Source organism: Opisthocomus hoazin, chromosome 8 (genome assembly GCF_030867145.1).
Source record: "Opisthocomus hoazin isolate bOpiHoa1 chromosome 8, bOpiHoa1.hap1, whole genome shotgun sequence".
NCBI classification, from domain to species: domain Eukaryota; kingdom Metazoa; phylum Chordata; class Aves; order Opisthocomiformes; family Opisthocomidae; genus Opisthocomus; species Opisthocomus hoazin.
The window spans coordinates 13,269,268-13,291,478 of record NC_134421.1 but is presented as its reverse complement, the minus strand read 5'-3'; the positions used below and the strand labels follow the sequence as shown (position 1 = coordinate 13,291,478).

At 44.5% G+C, this 22,211-nt stretch overlaps 1 protein-coding gene across 1 annotated transcript in view; it reads right to left on the bottom strand.

The window, feature by feature from the left end:
• Positions 1–8,175: 8,175 nt before the first annotated feature.
• Positions 8,176–22,211, bottom strand: part of ABTB3 (ankyrin repeat and BTB domain containing 3) — a 181,457-nt gene continuing 167,421 nt past the window's right edge. Inside the window, 6 exon segments of the mRNA XM_075428358.1 lie at positions 8,176–9,628; positions 14,376–14,489; positions 17,603–17,671; positions 18,679–18,760; positions 20,484–20,586; positions 21,364–21,469. Coding sequence (XP_075284473.1) covers positions 9,419–9,628; positions 14,376–14,489; positions 17,603–17,671; positions 18,679–18,760; positions 20,484–20,586; positions 21,364–21,469 — 684 coding nt within the window. The 3' untranslated portion in view covers positions 8,176–9,418.

Below are 22,211 nucleotides of genomic sequence, written 5' to 3'. Positions count from 1 at the left end.
AAAAAAAAAAACCAAATCCCAAACCAATCATAACCACTCCTGGGTTTGTATTACACAAATTAGGAGTCTGCCTAAAAACTGCAAAAAGTCAAGATTAACACGATGATTCTGCGCTGCCCTAGAAACCATCTTACTTCTTGCACATCCTTTCCTCTTGTTTTCATTTTTCTTTTCTAGCGTTAAGTTCAAAGACCTCTCGGGGACAAGTGGTAGTGGATGTGAAGAGGGAGGAAGGAGGCAAAGGGCTGTCCCACAGACAGCGCTAGCTCTGCTCTCACTTCAGGATGCTCGCACTGGGATTCCCCCATTCAGCGGTTGTTTCCAATAATAAACATAAAGATGCAAACCGAGCCCTTCGGAAGGGGACGACAGAGGAAGGATTGCTTCCCCATCTAAAGATCAAGACTGTGGTTTCTAATTACAGATGTGCATTCTGCTCGGAAAGTGCGAGGTGCGCAAAGACTTCAAAGGGGACATAGTATGAAAGAGAGATGGAAAACAGACCTAATCCACAGACCAGAAAAATCAATGATCTTAATGGGGCAAATTTCATCATGCTTTCATGTTTGGTTTGTGGATGATGTTATAGTAGAATCTTAACTTGTCTTTTTCCTAGAACATTCATATATCCTTCATTTAACATGTAAATTACTTCTTGAACCTTGTATCAAATATTTATAAATGCTAAACTAGGTACAAAGTGAAACCCATTCGGGAAAGTGGAGCGGAGGGAGGTTTAGTTGCACTAATGGATATTGCATTAATGCTTAGCATCAAGGAAGGCTGACTGCCATTAACAAGAAATCTCATTACAAACATGATTTCACGCCTCATAACATATCCCATAGATCTATTTACTGTCCATCTCTCTCTCTCGAACATACAAACACACAAAGATAACTATGGACAGAAAATCCAAAGCATTGCATACGCTTAACTTTTTCTTCCCAATAAAAAACCCCAACCAACACAACACCAAAAACCACAAAGCAGCAGAAAATGCAGAGCTCGGATGATATCAAACATATTATTTTACAATGACTTCAGATGCTTTCCAGACTTCAACCTAATCAAAAGCCTGCTCTGAGGATAACTAATGCACAAATGGCATTACAACAAGCTGCCAGATGAGCGGGACTGAAGGACAGTCTAGCAGCCCACCTGTTACTGTGGGGTGTGTGTGAGGGAGAGAATCTTATATTTCCTGTGGGGTTTTTCTGCTGCTCTTCATTATACTATGACTCAAAAAATGTAGGCTCAAGATCCCTCTGTGGTGTGGTAGTTGGCAGAGTGAAGAGAGAGTGGGGAAAAAGAGCATTGGCCTTATCTTGGGGCTGTAAACAGTAGAGATGCATTATCCAACCTTCCACATAATGCTGAAGAGATGAGTAGAAGGAATGTCTTGCATTGCAAAGAGTGGGATTTACTTATTTATTGTATGCATAATGCTCCGGCACCTCTGTTCCCCACTGGTACAGCACGTACAGCAGCCACAACGCTCAGAGAAATACGGACAGAAAGCAACATACCAGCCAAAATGTACTGATGGGACTTAAATAGATCAACTTTTTCTAGCATTAATTGGAATTTAGCCAGGAACACGAGGTCAAAAAGCTCTCAGATACTTTCTTTTAATCCTTGTGTTCTTCAATAGATAAACTCACAACTTGAGAAGACTGCACATTCTACCATGTCCCCAAATGGCACAATCAGTCACCGGCTCAATAATTACAAGGCAAAAATCAGTTCCCAAGGTATTGAACCAACTGTCTTACATTTGCCTGTCAGTGGACTACCCATGCTTGAGCAGGCTAAGCAGGGTATTTGATCAAGTGAATGCTTGGATGCTGGGGAGGCCGCTTTTGCTCTGAGGAGGCTCCAGGGGCGTCCTGTGCTCCTTCCTACCTTCTGCCCAGTGAGGCACAGCCAGCGCTGGGGCGCAGGGGGCTGTTGACCACGCTCAGGAGCAAATCTCAGCCTGCAGATGTGCTGGGAGCTCCTCGAAAGCTACGCAGAACAGAGAGAACCAGGTTTTGGAAAGGCTCATTTGAAAGCCTCTCATGCAGTGAGCTATAGGGCGGTCAATTTATCTGCTGCTGGGAAGAGGAAAGGGTAAAGCTGGACTCTCTTGAACCTGTGGCTTGAACAAGTCCAGATGTTTTGAACCATGTTAATCCGTCCCTGCCAGAACATACGAGGTGTTAAGGCTTTGACCTTAATTAATTAAAATGACCTCCTAACACACTGCCTTTTTCTAAGGTGGCTGTCTGTCTTTGTGTGTCTGAGCATCTCCATTTTCTAATGCGGCTTATTTCAAACCATGAATGATTTCTGACTAGGTATTTCAGAGAGTTTTTTTCCCTGTCTTTGTTTGCTTTAGAAAGGCAGTAAGAAACAAGATTGCCTCTCACTGTGCTAGGCAAAGCTGGGTAATGGAAGTTTTAATGAAAACACAGCAGCAGAGATGATGGGAAGTGGAAAGACCAAAGTTAACCACACACAAAAGGGTTCAGGAAATTTGCTCTTGCAGCTGCAGCAGTGGCGATATTTATAACGACAAAGAAAAAACACCAATTGCTAGAGCTCCACGACCCTATTCGAGCCATGGGACCGAGCAAGCCCTCTGTGTGAGCACGGAGGAGGCCAGAGCCAAATGGGCAGGCTGGGGATGCTGAGCAAGGGGTGGGAGATGGGGCTGCTTCCTCCTCTCCTCCTGCCCTGTCTCCTGCCCTCCCCTTTGATTTCACGGAAACTCAGAGTTGGAGAACAAATGAAGCAGGAATCAGGGAACACCATACCTCTGGAATCCAAGGCAAAGATTTGGGGTCAGACATTCAAATTGTTGTAGCTAATCCACTTCCCTTACCAAGACCTCCTCATTAGCGTGCCATCCAACATGGACAGAAACCTATGCCTAATCTAAGCATGCCCATTCACACAGTGTTGTCACCTCTGCACGATGAAAGAACAAAACTGTAAACCCGATGAAGGATGAAAAATGCCCCTCCAAAGGAAAACAAACACGAAAATTGCTGTTCTGGTACATCACGTGCAAGCAGGTGGACAGATTGAGCCAGCTAAACAACATAGCTTGCAAACCACAAGATGTTTGTAGAATTTAACCTATCGAGCCAGTGCAACCTCTCTTGTAAGTTGCTGCCATGTCTCCTGCGTGTTTTAGTGACAAGCAGGCCAAGCAAAGCACAAAAAACATTGTCTACTGAGACTACTGACTTGGGAACGTGAGATATCACATTCTGAGCCCTGTGCATGCACCGAAGATAAATACACATGAGGCCATCCACGGCTGTTCCATGCAGGAAGCCTTGAACCAAGCTGAAACAATGACAGTTTAATGGCAACAGAAACTCCACGCTGAGCTGACTTCCCCAGTTCTCAGGCTCACTGAAGGCAGCTGACAAATGTCCATTAGCTTCTGCGGGCTTCCAGATTTTCCTTCTGCTCTGAGCACCGCATTTGCCGTGTTTTCAGCAGCGGTCTCACTGAACTCACGGATCATTGACTCACAGCTGAAGACGCGGCTTCGCTATTTTGTGCCCTTGGAGTCCAGTTCTAAATGGTAGGTCAGCTGCAATTCTACTTAAATGTGATAATCTGGTCAGAGCAGGCAGCCTCAGTTTTCACCCACTGAAGATAACGGGCCTTACCTCAAAATAAATAAGTTAAAAAATAACAAAACATTAATTTTGTTATATATGTACGGAAGATGTGATTGGAAGTGCTGCGAGTTAGAGATATAAATGTTATGCTTATAAGCAGACATCTAAAATTAGTGATGTTCCCGCCTATGGGGTTTCAGATATTATTTGAGTGCTATTTCAAGGCTAACTTTCTGCAAGCTAGTTTATTAAATATTAGGACAAACCCTAAGCAGCTTTTTTAATGCTTATATATTTCAACATCTCTAGGCCAGAGGATGAAAGCAACATCAGGCCCTTCATTTCTGGAAAGCGCTTGCAGAGCCTCACATGAAAGACCCTTTTTTTTCCAAACAAACTAACTTCAAGTCTTTGACTTTATGTAACTCTCCTTCATCAGAAAAAAAAAAAAAAAATCATCCACTGATTTCAGAAGCAGCTTTAGTGAATGCAGGCTTCAGGATGTTATCTTTCAGCAGTATCTTTAAGACAGAGCCAGCTCCTGAGGGACAGCGAATACCTGTAACCGACTTCGACAAGTTCTGCAGGTTCTCAGCTCCTCCTAGGATTTAACCCATAAACAGCAGTACTAGGAATGGCTTTTTCTCTAGGATGGCCTGAGTCTTGCCTCGAGCGGGTGGATGTGTGAACTCTAACAACGCCGGTATTTTTCTTGAACATAAAAAACCCGCTTAAACAGGGTTCTGCATGCCTGAGTGCCCACAGACCTAGCTGCATTTCATGCCATAAAGAACCCTCCTCTGATTTTAGACAGGTACCAGAGGGGAAGAAGAGATGCCCTTTCCTTTTTCTCACTGCCCCACCTCAGACCCTTTCTCTTTTAATCTTCAAGGAGCAGCACATTGTGCTACGCTCCAAAACAAAACCAGAATTTCCGAAAGCCCCCAGCTCATGACACACTGCAGCCCATCTAGGACTTGCGCAAACGTTTGGTTCGAGGCCAGTGGATGTTCAGTACAAAAAGGCTCAGTGTCAAAAGCAGCAGCATGTGGAGGATTCGGCACGCAGCTCTCATTAGTGCCAACAACAGCCTGGCTACTAAGCCTTCACACCTCTTTAAAGATGTTTCCTCTGTCTTTAATAGACATTTGCACAAATCTACTCCGAAGCTGAGACCAAACAGGCAAAAGTTTTAGCTGGGGGAAAAAAAAAACCTCTTAGCCATTAGAAAGCTGGCCCTTTTCCAGAACGGAGAGCATCTGGCCACCAGCTGTGTTTAGAGGACAGCAGGCATAAGGAATAGATCAGGGGAAAATCTGAGAAACAAGTAGACAGTGCTGAAATTTGTTGTGAAAAGTATACCAGCCTTCCCCTGTGATGTCCAAAACCTCTGCCCTCCTGCATTCTGCATCCTCTTCTCTTCCCAGCTCTCAAGCCTATTATTGGAAAATCGCCCATTCAGGAGAACGCAGATACCCTCTCTGGGCTTGGGAAGGGACTTGGCAGGGTTCTAGAGTAAAAAAAAACTAGTTAGTGTTGCAAATGGCAGCACGTGAGGCAAAGTGGAAATGTGAGGAAATTCTGGAAACTAAGGGAGGACCTTGCAGAGAGGCAGAAGGAAAGATCTGCTGTGAGGCAGGAGCAGGATGCCTGTAAGTCCTCAAATATTACAGCAGTGGATTAGAATAGAAAAAAGACAGATGGACAGGAACCGAAACAGGCCTTCACTCATTAGAGGCTGGAAAGTTATGATTTCAAAAAAAAAAAAAGGAAGAAAAAGAAAATCACAGGTTTTTCTAAGGATATTGTATTTTTTTCCATTTCACCTTAGTTTGGAGGCAGTATTTTCCCTCAAAATTTGTAAATTATTGCAACTCAGAGACTAAAGAAGCAGAAGGCTTTTTATTTTCTAAGATGATAACACCATCTCTCTAAAAAATGCTAATAAAACGCTCTGCTGGAAAGAGCCTTATCTGATAGGGATGGTATTCATGGGCACCCACTGAAACTCACACTGCTTTTTAGATTAAATTGACAACAGAGCCCTCCCCCTGCCCCAGATTAGTGGAACGAAGAATCCGTGCATGAAGCCCCATACAATAAAGCTTGGAGATTATGAAACAGGCTAGAAGACAGGATCACAATTGCAATTGGTCTTGATGAAGTGGGGAAATTGCCCCAACTAAAGCAGAACAAATTTAATAAAGACAAGTTAAAAGTGTTATACTTTGGAAGGTGTAGTAAACAAATGCACAGATAAAAATGGGAACTCCTGGGACAGCAGCCGTGAATCACCAAGGAATTATAACAGAAGAGAGACTAGATCAAAGTCAGCCATGGGATGTTCTGGTAGAAAATATTCCAGGATATATTTTCTGATATGCTGTACATTAACCTCAGGAGACAGTTACTCTGCTTTGCTACTTACTGTATAAAACCCCTGCTGGAGTTCTGCATTTTGGGGAAACTGGGAAGTCATGAGGGAAATGGCAGCAAAAAATCAGACACCTAGGAAATACTAGCAAAGGAACAAGGAAAGACTTATACCCATGAGGAAAGTAGGATAGCTCCTCTCATACACAGAATAATCTTGCAAGAACGTCTTGTAAGATCAGTTGTTCTTCCTGTCAGTCAGGGCTTGAAGGAGAAGTGGCTCAATTTGTAGTAAAAAAATTCCAAACAGTCTCTTAGGAAAACCTTCCAATTATGAGGATAGTGAAGATCATGGATCCCTGTCACTGGACGTTTCAAGAGCCCCCAAGCTGCACATTGTCTGGCATGGTCCAGCTAGACCTCACCCAGCCTCATGGCAGGAGAGGTGGACTAAAATAGCAGTTTTCGTACTCTGGTCTGTGTATCCACAAAGTGCTGGTGACTACTTCCAGGAGAAATGAATGCCAGGGTTACGCAGGGGCTGGCTCTTCTGCTAGCAAAAGTGATGGAGGTCACAGATCAAAAAAGAATTGAAAGTCATGATTTTTGTTTTTTTTGTTTTTGTTTAAGGTTCCTTTCAGCTATATATTTATGACTTTGGGACCACCAGTATTTTGAAGGGCAAAAGTTATTCCCTTATAGGTCAATAGCCGCAATCCCTTCCCGTAACAGCTTTGAGCGACAGGCTCTTGGGGCGTGTTCTCTCCTACCATTTGCTGGACACCAGCAAAGCAGATCTCATGGCAGCAGTGGTTGCCACGCTTTCTGTCATGCTCAGCCATCGAGATTCACCAGCCCGTGGAGGAGCAGCGGGACACACGAACGCGTGGGCCACCGCGGCTCCGCTGGCACACACACGCACAGTGCGTGTTTGGAGGCAGCTGCACGCGGGCGTTGTGTCTGTCTTTGAGTGCCCAAACACAGTGACCACTCTGTCCACTTGCAGCCACCAAAGGACATGTGAAGCCCTTTATCTCTGAAAAAAACCCAGTAAACCTTGCCACAGACACTCTCAACTCATCAGAATACCAGCTAACACAGAGCTATCAGTGTTTCCTTCCTAAAGAGTCCCAGGCAGGTTCCTACAAATGCTCAAAGGACATCACCTTCCAAGGGCAGCCTGTGCACACAGGACTCTACATCCCCTTACCACAGCACAGTTAATATTTGAGCTAGAAAGAGGGGCACAACGCTTGTGGCTCCCACTATAGCATCAGGCACCGGGCTGCCTATCCACAGGTACACCTGTGGGCCCGTTTCCCAGGGAAAGCTGTTCTGCCTATGGATATATGCATATGCAACTCCTGATGGCTTCATTGGGCACTACGCATGTTCCAAAGGGAAGAATTTTAATATCATGATTATTGTCTGAAAAGCTTTGCTATTTTAAACCATGAAGCTGCGGGGTGAGGTCTGCTCCTGTCTAGTTATCGTTGGCATGGAAGGATGGGTTTCCACAGACGAGAAGGCACACCAACCAGCGAGCACCCCTGCGTGTTGCTGTTGCATCAGCCATGGTCTCACTTCTCTAAGATGGCAACACTCACACAGAAGTTGCCACTACCTAAATGCTCCAGACAACATCTTCTGTGAACATCTACTATGCAGAAAAAAAGAAGTCTGACTGACCTGCTGTGTCTCTGCAACATTAGTGGCAGTTTAGACATTTCTGTAATTTGTTGCAGAAACAGTAGAGGCTTTAAAAGACCAAGCACACAGGAGGATTTACACCTCAGAGTCATAAAACGGCTTCCTACCGTGTTGATAACGAAAGCCAAAACTGTGTTCTCTGAGCATGCCAAAAGCTATCACCACGGAAGAGCACCCAACGTAGATACTTCAACAAAAGAACACGAGGGTAACATGCACTGTCAAAATAAAACTTCTAAAGTCTGTGAACTGGGCTCAGTTTCTGAACGGCATGCTAGAAAATAAACATATTAATGTCACTTTGCCATGGAGAAGGCAACATCTTTGCCTGCTTCTTGCTGTGGTTTTCAGAGACAGCGCATCAGGAATGTTGTGGCACGTAGCAAATCTCTCTTGCTAATAATACGCTGCAAAATAAATGAAGCTTTGACATTAAATCACATTCCCCCATCCCACCCCACCCAAACCCTGCATTTTCGATAACCTATACATTCTCAGGATACAGTGAGAAATCATTCTATAATACATATTTAATTATAATTTAAAAAAGTCTAACTTGGACACAATCTCTGGCCAGTAGCAAAGTATCGACACATTACTGCAGTGAGGATCTGTTATTATCCCTTCACTGTAACGAACAGAAATCAGCATCTCGAGAAGGGTCTCCAGGGGTATCATATCACAACCAATCGCACCAAATAAAAAAAATATGCTCATTTCACAAATGAAATTTGACAAGAAGTAGCATCGCATTTGTCTTGGTGAAACGAAGCACGAACGTAACATTTCACAGGTACAGTTACCATGCAAGTGCATGTTGAGTTTCTCATTGTTTTTAACCCCAAATCACAAGTAGCATGCAGTTCTCCTGCCCCCCCAACTACTGTATTAGAGATAGCCTGGCTAATGTACCTCTTTGGTGTAACCATAGCCTGTTAGGCAAGATTATACCACCTTAGGAAAGAATACAAGCAAAACTTGATCATATGTATGTTTACACAATGTACATTTTACCATTTAAAAAAACCAAAACTTGTTACATAGATTCTCAAACACAGCTCTGTTGAAAATGAAATTTTAAGCTTAAGAAATAGTTTTTAAACTACAAGGCCACCCCATTATTTTTTATGAACAATTTAAAAAGTTCCCACCCCTAAAAATCTGCCAGTATATTTCCTCAGCTGTAACAGTCTTACCCACTCTCTAATACAGTTGGATCTTTGCTCAACAGCAGTAACAGTTCTTACATTTCTTATATGCAGAGATAATGGATTCCGGGATAGATACAGTTCTTAAATGTGTCACACTGGAACAAATCCGCCTTAAAAGATGAATCGGTCAGTTCGGGTGTTCCCCGGCACCACCGCTCAGGCAGGGGCTTCTGCTGTTCACGGCTGTGAGTTCTGGCTTTTGTTGGCATCAAGCTCCATGACTGCACATTCAGAATTTGAGTACAACAGCGATTCACTGGATACTCTTGTACCCTGTTTGCTCAGAAACACGGAGGAGCTTTGTCTTCTGTATTGCCTCATCCAAACGGGGCCACGGCCCCAGCGCAGCACCTTTGGCCCACACAGAACTATTTGGATGCAAAGTAGAATTTTTTTATATTTAGTTTTTTGTAGTCGTTTAAGCAACTGCAACGGGTTTAAGCAACTGCGACAGCAGACTTAACTTGCAGGGTCTTTATGTGAGGGTTACCGCCTTCTTCAGCTTTACACAATGGAGCCCTTTGAAGAAGACAAATGAATTGACTGAATCCTTGTGGCCAACGTCCTCTGTAAGTCCTGTAGTACATTTTGACCAGACGTTTCTCCATTCTTGTCATACAACAGCTGTTTGAAAGCTTCGTTTTCAATGAGGACCATCATATTTTTTAGAAAGTAGCCTTCACAATAGGAAGATAGTTCTGTGACTCCGAGAAACTACAAGAAGTGAAATTAGAGAAAGATAACCATTCTGATAAAACCCACTCCGCAAATACAGTGCGTAAGAGCTGCACACAAACAAATGTACAAACTAAGCCTTTCGGACAGGCACAGTGATGCCTATGGATATATATGTGGGAGGGGAAGGAGTTCATCCAACAGTATTTTACACTGATAATCCTGCCCACAATTCCATGTTATAAGACAATGGCCATTAAGGAAACAAACTTCAGGGCTGAAGCTTTGCTCCCTTGGAAATTAGTGGGAGTTTTACCACAGGGTTCACCAGAGCCATGATTTCATGCTAGAAGTTACACCCTGTAACTATATAGGTTTGGGACAACTTACTACAGACCAAGTTTAATGAATGCCATCCTTAGCAAGGATGGGACACATGACCTGTCACGCAAAGTTTCATGCTTCAAGGAATCTTTGGAGGAGAAATGGAGGGTTGCAGAGTGTATGGTTTAGGGCTGTTAGTATCCCCTTATGCTGAACCGTGTCTGGGTAATAGGCAGGGATACTGTCATGCGTAAGGAAACCTTAACTATGTGAGCAAAAATGTGTGAACAAACCTTAAACGACCCATACTGATCATCTGATGGGTGATCTGTACTGGTCATCACCCACTGGCTAGATCCTGTGGTCATACAAGGAGTATCGCCGTGATATTCCACTACAGGTGTAATTATAAGCCATGCAAGTGTAGAGAGCAGTGCTCAGCCCGTCCTCCTGCCCAAGTAAGCTCCTGCTGGGTCCGAGCTCTGAGCAAAGCGGGAACCTTTGGCTGCCAGGTGCAGCCTGAAGGGCCAGAACTTCTGGGGCACTGCATAGCTTTGGGTGCAGGCTGGAACAACTACACAGCAGTGTTGCCCACCACCACCTTACCACATTCAGAACTAAGAATGGAAATGGCTAAAAAATAAAAAAGAGGAAGAAAAAACAAATACAGACTACGGCTAGGTAGGTCCTGTCTTCCTGGGGAAAATGAATTAATTTAACTTTCTCTCGAACCATGAAAATTTTCATCAAATTATGAGTGCATTATTTTTCACCTGGATGTGACAGCATATGCGTTATTCTCTATTTTTCTCTGAAACACCATTCATCCCTATTCGTTACTTCAATGTATTTACGAGACTGAGGGAATAATGTACTTTTCTTTTTCAGATTTATTCTGAGGCCCAGATTGCAATCTGTGCAAGTGCTGAGTGTTTTAGGCATGTATTTAAAATTCCACATTATTTTGTTGGGAGTTTGGGGGCATTCATGTAAAACACAACTGGTATCTAGTGGTAACTGATCAATCACCATTATAAATTCAATTTGTCCAGTTACTTAATTTCCTTCTGGACGTAAAGAACAGTGACAAAGGCTTTGAAAAAGGAAGCCCTTAAAGTAACACTAATCAAATGACTGCCTTTGGCCCAATGCTGTTTAATGACTTTTATAAGTGATCTGGATGATGGGATCAAGTGTACCCTGATGAAGTTTGCTGATGATACCAAACTGAGTGGGGAAGTGGACACTTTGGGAGAAGCCACCTTCCTGCCAGGAAGACCTGGATAGGCTGGAAGAGTGGGCTAACAAGAACTTTATGAAAGTTCAACAAGGATAAGTGTAAGGTCTTGCACCTAGGAAAACATGATCCAGGAGTGCAGCACAGGCTGGGATCTACCTGTGGAAAGGGACCTGGGGGTCCTAGTGGGCAACAAGCTCAATATGAATGAACAGTGGGATGCTGTGGCAAACAAAGCCAACAGGGTGCTGGGTTGCATCAACAAGGGCATCACCAGCAGAGATAAAGAAGTTGTTATCCCACTCTACTCAGTGCTTGTCAGGCCACACCTGAAACACTGTTCAGTTTTGGTCCCTGCTATGCAAAAAAGAAGTGAGCAAGGTGGAGAGGGTCCAGAGAAGGGCCATAAACATGATCAAAGGACTGGGACGCCTGCCATGTGAGGAAAGGCTGAGAGAACTGAGTTTGTTCAGCCTTGAGAAAAGAAGGCTTAGGGGAGACCTTTTCGCCATGTTCCAGTATTTAAAGGGTGGCTACAAAGAAGACGGAGACTCCCTTTTTACTAGGAGTCACATGGAAAAGACAAGGGGTAATGAGTACAAGTTACTCCTGGGGAGATTCCAATTAGACACAAGAGGAAAATTCTTCACAGTGAGAACAACCAGCCATTGGAATAATCTCCCCAGGGAAGTGGTGGATTCCTCAACATTGGACACTTTTTAAGATTCAGCTGGACAGGGTGCTGGGCCATCTTGTCTAGACTGTGCTTTTGCCAAGAAAACTTGGGCCAGATGATCCTTGAGAGCCCTTCCAGCCTGGTATTCTACAATTCTATGTTGCAATTTTAAGAACCCATAGGGATGCTACAGATGATTTTAATACTCTCAATTCAGCTTTTAAATTGAAAATGTCACCAAATCCACATTGCCTCATGTTCCTACCAGTACTTCACCTCTTCAACTCAGGGTGTCAATCTCTTGTTTCTACAGCTCCTTTTACACAGTTCACCCCCCTGCTAAACTCTGTTCTACAACCTAGAACCCTACCACAGATAGCTTTTCAAATCTGTGCTCACTTCATGCTATTCTTCCACCAAATCATGTCTATCTCTCAGTCATGAAGACAAAGACTGTGCTCCATGTGTCTCTGAGCCAGCCTGCTCGCACATCCCCATCTAGAACGGCAGGTCTCAGCGTCGTCTGAGTTCCTGCAGGTGCAGGTGAGCTTGCACAGTAGCAAGGACTAGAAATGGTGCCTGCAACAGGAGCAAGCTACTCAAAACCTCCTGGCTGACGCAGTGGTTCCTGGCTTCAGTGCCTGCTCACCTTATTGCTATCCTCACTGCGGTCTAACACGAGCTTCTTCCACACTTCAGAGGGCAACATGGAAAGGCAGACGGTTGGCAGGCAAGCTGCACTCGAGCTGCCCGTGAACACCCCTGGCTCATCAGGACCATCTGGCCTCTTCCGCCACGTACCATTATCTCATATTCACATCACAAACAAACGAAGCGCCCGTGTGACAGGAGCGCTCTGGGCAGAATGGTCCGTGCTCAGGTTAATCACCTGCACATCACACAGACCAGGAGCAGCTGCTCTGCAGTCAGCGTAATAGAGAGGTAGCTGAACTAGCTTTGAATGTGCTAGTTCAGGTCCTGGAAACCTTCTAGCCATAGCAGTATGAAACTTAGCCCTGGTAATTTACTGGAAGCAGGGTAAATTACCCCATGCAGAGCTCGAGGGTGATGTGGCCTAACTGATTCCAGAAGCCACGATTTCATTCACAGCTGGCTTGGCTGTCTCTGCGGTGCACTACCCACATCAGCGCAAACACGACCCTGGGCGTAAGAGCCTCTCAAGTACACCGTTCCCACTGACTCCACTGGGAGATGCAGGCACAAGAAACTTGCAGGCTGGGCCCCTGCAGGCAAACCAGGAGCTGGATTTAGCCGCTGGGTTTGTTCAGTCCCAGCACTGGCAGTGTACAAGTTCTTCAGACAGGTCTGAAGCTCCATGTAAGAACTTTCTTCAGTCAGGATGTAAATAACAGCCACATTTCACAATTCAAGGAAAACATGTGATTTTAAAACAAAATTATTTACATCTTACTTTTAGTAACAGTAATAAAAATTCAGAAGTTCCCACATAAACTCGAAGATAAATCAAGCATTTTTCAAAAGATTCCTGCACTGCTAATTTTTTTTCCTATTACAATACATGGACCTGCAGATACACCTAATTTCTTATTCACTTTATAGGTGGAACTTTCTGCTATTTCAAACACTGACTGAGCATTATCTGTACATCAAGACCTAACGTTAATACTCTCTGTAGGAAATATCTGATGATGGGAATGGAGGTCAGATCTACAGGGGTCTGGAGCAATCTGCAGGATTACTCTGTTCAATTAAACCTCCTTGACACGCTGCACCATTTTATCTTTTGTGTAGACCATGCAAGTTATAGAAAAAACTCATCTAAGGAATGCTTTAACAATATTTCATTGCAACTATTTGTGTATCATTTCCATCTTCCAACTGACAGTCTAACTACTGAGCACAGAAGAGGAGGAGGAAAACTGAAACTAATCAATGTGGCAACCACTGCCATCAATGAGCACAAATAGGTTTTCTAGGTCAAAAAAATGCCATGCTTTTATGCCTAATGACTTAGGTCCCCTCACAAGCTAAGTAAATAATTTGATTCCAGTGAGAAGCTACAAATCTCTCCTCTCCAAGACATGAAATTCTCATTACGATCCTTGCAGGGCTCGGAGCCGTTGCACTTTGACAACATGGCATTTTTATACATTGACAAGCTGTCACTGGCAGTGAGTGTATCACCCCAGTGGGCTTCAGGCAGGGAGAAACGGGAAACTGAAAGGGAAAATGTAGCCTGGAAGGTGAAAGACAGGTGTCGTACTCAGTTATGTGATTCCTGTTGAATACCTCAGCAGTTTGGGTTGCCAGGAGAAGGGATAGGTCTGCCACACCGTGGGGTACACTCAAACTGAGTCTGAAGCACTTAGAGCAGGGGGTGAGCAGTTGTCGCAGATGCTCTTACACTACATGATTTCAGACTGTCACTATACGAGGTACCTATTAGCCACTCATCCCAGTAAATAACAGATCTTAAATAAGTAACAAGCTATCACTACTTATCGTAAAACTGACCTACGAGCGTGACGACAGACAAATAACATGCAAGCATATGCGGTTATTTTTACCTTGGCGTGATTATAAATATCCACGCAGTTTTCTGTATTAATGCTTTTTGCGCAAATGATCTCACAGTGTCGTTGTAAAGCTTCAAGCTGGAAAAATTTAGCAGCAGAGAGAAGCTAAAAAAAAAGGCAAGGAAAAAAATAGTCAAAACTGCTGAGCAATACAGAATCAGAGCTTGCTTCTTTACTGTTTCATTATATTTTTTTCTCTGTCCCTGCTTCAGTTAGCATGAAAGTACTTTCAAACGGTCAGAATGAGAAGGTTGCTTGGTTGCTTCAACCCTTTGCAGTCCCCTGTAGATCAGACTGTGGGAAGATCTACACGGAGAGACCACCCCAGGCTGCTCAGGTCCACACGCTGACTTCAGGATGGGGTGGGGGTGGGAGTGGTGAGAGAGAGAAAAAGGAAATGGCAGCTTGGAGAGTCTTTGGTCACTTTGCAAACATGACTCTGCAAGGACGGATCTGCAATTACATTCCAGGAAAAAAGGGTTCTGGGTCAACCGCTCCCCAGGCTCTGGCTGAAACAGAGCACCTGGGCTGGCTGTGGGGATGTCAGCAAAAGGGCCAGGACCAAGAGCATAGAGGAATTCAAACCAGATGACGATAACCACCCCAGGCAGTCTTAAAAATCTAGAGAGGCAATAAACCTCAAATCTGTCACCTCCGCAGGCTCGAGGAAATGGAGTCAGATCTCCACATGCTCCTTGCTCTAGCTCGTGAGCAGCGCAAGGTCATCTCTAGGCCGTGGGCACCGAAACAGTCTGGCTCCACGTTACTCCAAGGAGTGGGTGCACAGCGGGAGACAACACAAAGGTGGGAACCAGCTTGGTGCAAGGCAGTGCCTCATTAACACTCATGTTAGTGTTGTGTGTCTGTGTCAGCGCACTACCACGGCTCTCCCGCTATCGGGACCCAAGGTGACCTCCCTCTCTGGCCCTGCATCCACCCTGTGGATACGCCACACGGACTGGCACCGCCTTGGGATCTCTGCACACCCCTGTACACTGTGGGAATGACCTGAAGCCTGTGGGGTGAAAATGGCTTAAATTTTGAGTTCTCCAACTGATCTCAGTAGGGCTGAGATTTCCCCTATTGCTCTCTTTCTGTCCTTTTACAGCAGGGATATTAATTTTGTGTCTTTCCATGGTAGGTCACTCTGGCTCTCTGCTGTGGCTTAGGAAGCAGGTTGGGGTTCTTCATTGCTTGACACCTTGCTCTAACCCAGCCAGCTGTCTTAGGCTGTTCAGGTGTTTAATCACTTCTATGGCCCTTATTATCTAGGACTATATGACAAAAAGCTATCCTGCAAATCCCAAAAGGGCTCTCATGCCGCTAGGCAGGAGCACTGGGGAACAAAACCCTGAAACTTCCATGACATTATTCTGACTTCTCCTATGCAGTCCGCTCAAGCTCCACTTTAATCCCATAAATAAATCCAAGTGCTGGAAATCTGCAGAGCTGATGTGATAGCAGCCAGCTGGCCCCAATTATGAATTGCAGCAAAGATTTCTGTGGAGTATTTCTGGTGCTTCTTGTTATCATATTTGTAATAAGGCAAGTTGCTAAATGCAGTTCTGAAAGATAAAGCCAAATCCTATTCCAGCTGCCTCTGTGGCTCAAGCAGTCATGTGCTGGTTTGTAATTACTTTAAACTGTGAGGAACCGTGGCCAGATCTGTTATCAACAGATCAATCAATCAGTCATACATTCTTGAGTCGCAGAAGTTTTGAGATGTCACAAAAGTAGAACAAGCAGCCAGCTGAGCTGCAGCACAAGCTTTTTGACAGCCTAGGTGACAACGCACGCAGCTCTATAAAGCCACTGCGCTGCCTAGTCTAAGACTCCTTACTTCAGAAAAGGTTAGAAATTTGGGAGCTTCTTTCAGAACTACCAGAGAAATAGAGAATCAGTGACCCTTCCCTGTAAAGCTCAGAAAGTCAGTGGTGGGTAAGCTTAGTTAAAAATCCACTGGCTGCATTGGAGACTGATAATTTCAGCCCTTGCCAGTTCCTTCCTCTGGCTGCCAGCAGGGTTGGTACACAGGTCCCTGCACCCATCAGAACTGATTCACCCTGGCCACTCATACCCCAAAGAAGAGTCACTCCCAGTTTCTGGTTAGCAGTGCTTTGCTAAAAGCCAAGCCTCACATGGATGCCCCAGACCTTAGTGTCACAGGGACAGACTAACTAATGTAGGCAACAATAAAACATCGTGGTGGCAGACTACAACCTGTACACTGATGATTACCAGCTGTTTAAGTACCTCTGATTTTAGTATTTACTATCCTGTATTCTTCTTGGCTGCCATAATTTGGTGATTGTCAACAGGAAAACTCCCCGAATGACTATCAAGAATTTGCTCAAATATCTGTTAGTTCTGTTTAGTTGGAGTCGTTAAACTGATCACAGCTGGCAACGACAGCACGCAGTACTGGGAAGACGATGACTGAGCATCCATACAGGCTGTAGATGTGTGGCTACACCGAAGGCTCAGTCAGCACCGGTTGGCTTGGTTTGGCTTTCCCAAATGGGCACGATGGCACTGGAAGTTTTACGTGAAGTGAGAAAGGGGCAAAGAAGTGTCTGTATCTCAGGGAGCAGCTTAAGGTTTTATTCAGAAAATTTGACAGTCACACACTTGAAATTGAACTGAACTGTGACTCCGGTGGGATTTCTCCTATGGTTAAAGCCATGCCCAAGAATTTTCCCGAGTGAGGAACTGAACTGGATGCTTTTAGGCTGCTGAGATAGGTCTGGACCTGTACGCCTGAACTAATAAGCCAGAAGTAAGAGTGTGGCAGAGAGAAGCTGACCGGCCCAGCTGGAGCAGCACCTCACCTATCAGGCTGAGAGAGAGAAAGGTTGGAATAATACGCTGCCGGGAGCTGTTTCCAGATTTTGGTAACACCAGCTTTGCATTTCCTTAAAAGAGCCTCTCAAAGCACCTAACTAGATATTTTTATTTCTGATACTTTTTTTTTGCCTGATGATCGTAATTTTTCTGCTCTTTCTTCTCTGACAGTCAACTTCATATTGGCAAAAGCTACCATAAAGGGCAACTGGAAGAGCAGGAGACCGAGTGTCTCCCGCAGGACTGTGGACAGCCTGGGCGCTGCTGGCTCTTACAGGGGGGCTCATGTCTTGCCTAATGGCCATGCACCCCTGGGGTGAACGATACACAGATCACTCAGCATTGCTCCCACTGCAATTATGATAAATGTCTCTTACCTCCATAATTTCATTATTTTTAATCAGGAGTGACTCTGCACCGCCATAGTAAAGATACTGCATAACCAGCTGTAATAAAACAAAAGGAATGTTTATAAAAAGCAATCCAAGACATCAGGGAACAGCAGGCGATGTAAACAGGCAATACCCGATGCTCTCCAACACCACCGAGGATTTCTAGACAAAACTAGTCCAAACCTCCTGATTTCAAGATATATTTGGTTACTCTCTCTCTCTGCACAGTTCAATGTTTCCTTCTCACAGGTAGTCTAACCTCTCAACCCTCACCGGCCACATCGTCTGGACTTTCTGCTGAGCGCCAAACAGTTTGCAGGACGCTGATTAATTCCTTCTGAATTTTCAATGTATTTCCCAGTATGTTCAGTACATTAATGATTTAGGAAAATATAGCATATACGATGCTTATTCCCTTAGTCCTTCCCTGGCAATGGCACCCCCACCTTCACCCAGCTCTGTGTGGGCACGCATTGAAGATGAGAAAGGGCAGGGGGGGCTTTGCACTGTAATACGAGCCAGCTAAGATCCCTCTGCAGCGAGCTTCCAGCAAGCCTGAAGTTATTGTAGGCAGCTGGGAATTGTCTGCAGAGATAACAGTCAATACTGGGAACTGTCCGAGCTCTGACTCAAATGAGGGGAAGCGTATATAGCCTATATATGCTACAGATACAGAAAGCAAGCTCTGTATTTTCATGGCAAAAAATTGATTGTACAATACTGCTAAGGAAGGGAATGAACTGCGTCTCTTCCAAGCCTGTCCATTACATACAGAAAGAGCCAACCAGAGAAAAAAGAACCAGGTGCTTTACCTTGGCACGCACTGCTTTGTCTGCGCAGCCCGCGGAAGTGAGAGGCGTGCTGCCGTACGTGGTCGGGCACGCCGTTTGCAATCAGTAGCACTCTGCAGCTTAGTGTATGAACGGAGATGAAGCCTGTGCTCATGAAACCACTACTCTGAGCTACGTGTTTATCAAATACATACGTACTAATTTGGACCGGGCATGTATGACATTCCTATTACATGTTCCATTCAAATTCAGTGTGAGAACTGACTTTACCTGAAAGATGGGGTACTTCACATAGTTGATCTCAATACAAGTACTATCAGATGAGGGCTTGCTAGACAGCAATGCTTTAAACCTAAATAAAAAGGAGGAAGACTGAAATACCAGCCCAGTTATCTCCGTGAAAAAGTACAGCGAAGTGGAAGGACAGCATCAGCTCTTGCAAAAACAGTACACTGAAGTGAGTGGATTTGTCAGCAAAAAGCATCAAGATTTAGAGACTGACATAAAACAAAGCTCAAACCAAAAGGAAGAAGCCTCTCTTTTAGGAGATTTCAATTTGAAATTTTGGAAAATACATCTAATATCACAATAGAATAAAACGTACATAGGAAAATCAGATACTGTAATGATGCATATTACAAAACCAAAATAATTCCTTTTTTTCTTTTTTTCTTGGAGGCAACGTGATCTTTTAGGAAGACTGGCAACATTTAAAAATGACACACCTTCTTTTTTGAAGAAGATAAATTTTGGCCTATGTCCCTTTTGCTGCTTTAAAAAACTGTGTTGGAACAAAATATTAAAACAGCTACACTAAGACTTTCAATACTTCTATGCAGGCTTAATACAATTGTGTAAGAAGAGGCAGAAGAGAAAACTGGACAGGTTGCTGTTCTCTGATTATCAAAACCTGAAATTCAGACACAAGTTTCAGGAAAAAACCCACATTTTAAGTTAATAATTGCAGATTTATGACAGACATATACATATGGGTAGCAATCTGTTTCTCAAAACCAGGTACTCCCACTTGATCAGAAGGTGAAAATGGGAACTGCTTTGTCAGAAACATCTGCCCTTGTACTTTCTCTTTCTGATAATGCATCTGACCTTCTAGCGGTAGCGCAAAGCTTGGCTTATCTATCAAGACCAGCATTTGCTGGATAGCAACCTTTTCCATATCACGACCACATCTTGTTAATTAAAATATAAATAACAATTGATTTGCTTTTACTAGTGTCAAACTCTATTATGAACACAATTTAGTAGGTTTAAAGGTGGAGTTTGGAACGTGTTTGTACCTCTACCAACACGCTCTACACCAAAATACCCATTTCTTAATTGAAGGCAGGGTCAGATACTGCAGTTGCTTTATGCAAGTCTCTTTATGCTGTGCTGTGGGTTGGCAGCACGTCTAGCATCAATTCCCACATTGCTCAAACGACCCAAACGCAGTGGCGGGTCCTTGCCACATCTTGAAATAAGCTCTTATGGAAGGCCAGCTAAATTTGTTTAAAAACACACCTTTAATTATAAAGCTGCATACAAATAAGGTTTGTGAGCAACTTTCAGGCTGGGTTGAGCTGGGTAACCCATGTCCAGCCTTGTGAGCACAGGGAACAGGCTAGGAATACAGCCTTTAGATACAGTATGATAAGTTTCGTAGTTATTTATTTTTAAAATGTAAAATGCTGTCAATAAATTGCGTGATAGTAGCTTGTTTTTCCTGGAGACTGCTTAGTCTGCAGGATCTAGCCACTCACACAACAAAGGATTACTGAGAACCAAAATATTAAGATTTCTATATGATTGAGAGCTGGATGCAGCAAAGAGCTCCATGCAAACGTCCCTCAGTGGAATGAAGTCAAATGCATGGCCAGAAGCATGGAGCGTTTACTGGGTGGGAATCTAGTGATGGGAGCAGATCGACCAGAAACAAGCTGTTGAGATCTTCTGCTTAGGAAAAACTTGAAGATTGAGCCATTAGCCTTCAAAGAATCTTAGCAGCAGCAACAAAAGCAAACCCACAAAATTAAATCCTATTTTCGTTAAAAATCAGAAATGTCTCTATATTTTACCTGGGTGAGGCAGTAAATAGCAACACTCTATGTGCATAAAATGGTCTTCCTTCCACCAGAAATGTAACATCTGACATCTCTTTGTTGTTAAGAAAATGGGGATCTAGAATCACAAAAAGAAAAAAAAAAAGCCAATAACTTTAGTTGGGAAGAGGTCATGAACATACAGAATATTTTCCTGTTTTGACAAAGGAAGACAATAGCGTGAAAGGATATTGTTTTTAATGAGTAAAGCCCACAAAGCTATTTTGGACAGCCTGAGACAGAAGCCCCCCAGACAGCCAGGCGGAGTTCAGACGAAGGGAATTCAAAGCTTTGAAGCCCGTGACGACCTTTACTGAGATGCCAGCCAGCCGTCCCAGCTCCGCTACCCAAGGCAAACTGCGGCTGAACGGATGCTGGAGGGCCCTACGCTCATTTCTACCCGATTACGCCCCTCTCCCTGTGCAGGGAAGTCTTCGTGCCAAGGGGAAGAAGGTCCTGGAAAACCGCTCGGGTCTTCTCTCGGTCGCATTACAACAACCGGGGCTCTGCCAGCAGGGCTGGGAGGGCTGTGCCGCCCGGCAGCACCCGCAGCCAGCCACGGCGGTTGGAGATGCGCACAGACCTTTGGCTCCGGGCCCCGGGCTCGGATCCCAGCCTAATGAGCAACACAGACAAATCTTTGCAGATTTACAGTCCCACTCTAACCCACCTGATGACCCTCCCGATTTCAGCTGGAGTTTCAGGTCAGGCTAAGTTTGGGGCCCTTCCTTTTTCTAGTTCTGCCTTTGAAATTCAGTATTTTCTCCAACTCGTGCCCCCCGAGCACCCGGCCGGCGATGCAGACTCCCCACAGCTCTCCTTGGAGAGCCAACGAGTAGCTTCAAGTCACGCTTACCTAGGCGAGAGGTCTGCTTGCGCTTAATTTCAACGAGCTTTGGAATAGGGTAGGGTCCATAGCAATGCGTGAAAATGACAGAGAGCTGCTGGCTGATGACTTCGTTCTAAGCAAAAGAAAACAAATACCTGCAATGTAAGCTTTGTAGGCAAGGTAAGAGCAGTATGCAAAGGAGATGTTACACTGTTCCCCAGAGCCGCCTGTTTTGAAGCTGAAGAATGTGATTGCTGAAGCTTTATTAAAAATCAGAGCTTAGGATTATCTTTATTTGATAGAAACTGCAATTCTCATTTACTTGATTGCTACATCTCCTGTTCAATCAAAACAGAAAGTCCTCTCCTTGGACCAGAGGTTGTCTCTTCCCAACAAACTCCATAGTCCCCGTCCCCTCCATAGCAACAAAGCTCCTTTACGACAGTGATTTCATTTCATTTGCAGACTTACTGTACTGGAAAATGACTTTTTGTCACTCTTCAGAAAATGGTCGTCAGTCACGTTTTAGAAAACCAGAGCTACAGACGGATAGAGCTGCACAGCCTGCATGCATTTCAGAGTGCAACAGTCTCACCAACAGACCCTCCCTTACAGCGTGGCTGAAGCGTCACAGGCTGCCGCCGAATCTCCTCATTCAGTCCCGAATGTTTCACTGATGTGCTCTTCCACCGCTGGCACTGGCCTGGGCACCACTGTCCTCAGGAAGCCACCAGACCTTCGCAGAACCAAGTCTGCTCCCTGGCCTTCCCCGTTTCTGCCCAGACTTCAGGGGCAAGGCACCCGCTGGATGCTTTCCTAAGCAACATGAGTATTCGTACGTCTAAGCTCAGCTGCCAGGACAGTGAAATGCATTT